Below are 3,326 nucleotides of genomic sequence, written 5' to 3' on the forward strand. Positions count from 1 at the left end.
TCATTCAGTGTCTCTGTACGGTTCAGTTTACAGTAAATGATATTCCACACAAAATCCTATATCTGCATGTTGCTTATTTAATCAAAATAAAACATTTACTAAAAAGATTAACTATTACACAAAAAAAGACTGGATTCTTGTGGTTGTATTAATTCACAATGGTAATGAATCCTTTCCTCACGGGTCAATTTGACCCCCATAAGGAGTGAATGGGAGATTTTTTTATTTTTTTTTTGTCAAAAAACACAAATCTGCCACAATCTCCAACACACATATGCACGAATGAAGGGATGAGACTTTAGAATATCCCCAGTGCAGAACCCATTCACGTACATAGACACATGCACACACACATAATAAAATATGTAATTAAAAAATTTTTTTTTTTACAAAAGATATATTTTATTTTATGTCTAAATATATATCTGAATGCATAAAAAGTGTCAATTGGAGTTTTGTTCCCATATTCCAGTTTATTAGCTCTATATAGAATTACCATAAAAAAATAGGTAACACTTTATTTTACTGTGTCCTTGTTACATGTTACATGTACTTACTATAGTAATAACAGTAAATTATGCATAATTACATGCAATTAACCCTCAACCAAATCCTAATCCTACCCTAACCCTATAGTAAGTACATGTAGTTGCTTAATATTACTCAGTACTTAAATATATAATTACACTGTAACAATGGCACCTTAAATAAAGTGTAACCAAAAAATATATAGGCCCCTCTAGTGGCAAAAATCATAAAAATGCAGATTAATGTAATTTGTTTTCCACTAGAGGTCAGCAGAGATGCTTAATGACTGAATGCCATGAATTATTATTGACGTGTTCACTAGAATTGGACTGGTCTTTTTTTCTTTTCTTCTTTTTTTGTGGAATGCATACAAATATATGGAAGCTTGTTTCTGCCACAGAATAAAACATTTCAAAAGATAATTGTGACTTTATTGCGAAATTTTGTGTTATAAAGTCGCAATTGCGTGTTATAAAGTCAGAATTGTGATATAAAGTCAGAATTGTGAAAGTCAGAATTGCGAGTTATAGTCACACTTGTGAGATATAAAGTCAGAATTGTGAAGATATAAAGTCAGAATTGCGAGTTATAGTCAGAATTGTGAGATAAAGTCAGAATTGCGAGTTATAGTCAGATTGTGAGATATAAAGCCACAATTGTGAGATATGAAGTCGCATTTGCAAGATATAAAGTCAGAATTGTGTGATATAAAGTCAGATTGCGAGTTAGTCACAATAGTGAGATATAAAGTCAGAATTGTGAGATATAAAGTCAGAATTGCGAGTTATAGTCAGAATTGTGAGATAAAGTCAGAATTGCGAGTTATAGTCAGAATTGTGAGATATAAAGTCACAATTGTGAGATATAAAGTCGCATTTGCAAGATATAAAGTCGCAATTGAGAGAAATAAAGTCAGAATTGCGAGTTATAGTCAGAATTGTGAGATATAAAGTCAGAATTGCGAGTTATAGTCAGAATTGTGAGATATAAAGTCACAATTGTGAGATATAAAGTCACAATTGTGAGATATAAAGTCACATTTGTGAGTTATAGTCAGAATTGTGAGATATGAAGTCGCATTTGCAAGATATAAAGTCGCAATTGAGAGATATAAAAGTCACAATTGTGAGACATGAAGTCGCATTTGCAAGATATAAAGTCAGAATTGCGAGATATAGTCGCAATTACCTTTTTTATTCTGTGGTTGAAACAAGCTTCCATAAAAATAATGCTTATTTTCAATTAAAATAATAAAATGTTAGAATTGAGAGGTAAAAGACCTATATATGATTGACAAAAAAAAAGTAGTGTAATTTTTAGGCTTCGGGTCATTGGACAAAGTGGAGGTAGTGTTGCACCCTGGGTAAAGTTAAACAATCCCCAGGTGGAGCACAAAATAGCTCAGTCATTGATTGCTAACGGTTTTATATGTTTAAAATGTTTGATATCTCTTCTCAGATGATTTTGAGTCCAAGTTCAACTTCCACCCTATAGAGGACCTGCCTCCACCTGAAGAATATAGACACTTCCAGAAGATCTATCCCAGCAAAAACAACCAGGGTAAAGACCTGATGATACTTTGACCCACAGTTTTCCAGTTTTTGTTCTACACATTTCCTCACTATGTTCTCCTGCTTTAGGGAGAGGTGCTCCTCCACTGCCTCCTGTTGGAGGAAGATGAACACCATTCAGGGATGAGAAGGACCTAAAAAGATGACACAAACACACAAATACGTACATGCTGTATACAGTATATATTTAAGTGTGTTTGTCACACAAACGTTAATTACACATAAAAATACACTAATAATGTGACATCTTTCTTAGGGAAACACAATTAATAGCTACATGATCTCTGATCCAAACCACTCCAGAATGCTGTACCTCTAGACCTGAAAACACTGTGCAATATTCCTGTGCTGCCTATACAATGCACCTTCTGTTATTGTGTCTGATGACAGCTGCACAGCAAGAGTAGACAACTCCAGTTACCGTGAAGCTAGATGTGTACATTCCGCTTGTTACTTACAGCAACCAAAGTTTTTTATTCAATGAGGAAATGTGTAACACTTGTAGATTACTGATGTCTATGCATATCAGACGCAAAGTCTGTATTTCTCTGGACAATCATTTTATTGTCACTTTTTATCCTTACTTTAATTCTATTTTTTTGCTTTCCAAATCTATCAGGAATGAGATCGTTTAAATTGCAAATGTGTTTGCTCACACTACAAAGGCTATGAAACAACCTCTTGTTTATTCGGTCTGTAGTTGTGTTTTCCTGGTCACGCTACAGAATCAGAGCCAATATTGTCATATAAGTTTTAAGAGAAGATTTTTTAAAAATATATCTTTTTTATTTTTATCGGCTCTATGTTGAATCTAAACTACTTTATAACTGACCAAATACACACTAAGTGCCAGCAGATCTGCGGAAGACTGTGTTTTTGCAACTGCCATCTTCTGGATCATCTGCACCCTTTTTCCGGCTGGGTACCAATGTTTCTGGGTCGTTTACCTTTTTTGTTTTAAACCTAAGCTAAATTTCAGGAAATAAATTTCAGTAGATTTTGTATAAAACACTAATTGGCATTTTTTTAATTGTGTTGCATTGTATAATATGTTATAAAGTGACCAAGTGTGTTAATAATGTTCAGGCACTTCTGGCTGTTAAGTATAAAAGATACTATTGGGATTTGGTGACCAATCATTCTGACTTGTAAATGCCAATCTGTTTCTGAATGTGTTCAAATTCATGTCAACATAATTGTGAAATAAAAGGTGGGAAAGGGAATTAT

At 33.4% G+C, this 3,326-nt stretch overlaps 1 protein-coding gene across 1 annotated transcript in view; it reads left to right on the top strand.

Moving 5' to 3' along the window:
* The window catches only part of wipf2a (WAS/WASL interacting protein family, member 2a), a 16,595-nt gene extending 13,269 nt beyond the window's left edge, over window positions 1–3,326 (top strand). Inside the window, exons 6-7 of the mRNA XM_081357669.1 lie at window positions 1,974–2,088; window positions 2,169–3,326. Of these exons, the coding sequence (XP_081213795.1) occupies window positions 1,974–2,088; window positions 2,169–2,209 (156 nt within the window). The 3' untranslated portion in view covers window positions 2,210–3,326. The remainder of the gene's footprint in view (window positions 1–1,973; window positions 2,089–2,168) is intronic.

This window comes from Scardinius erythrophthalmus, assembly GCF_964197995.2.
Source record: "Scardinius erythrophthalmus genome assembly, chromosome: 25".
Taxonomy (NCBI): Eukaryota; Metazoa; Chordata; class Actinopteri; order Cypriniformes; family Leuciscidae; genus Scardinius; species Scardinius erythrophthalmus.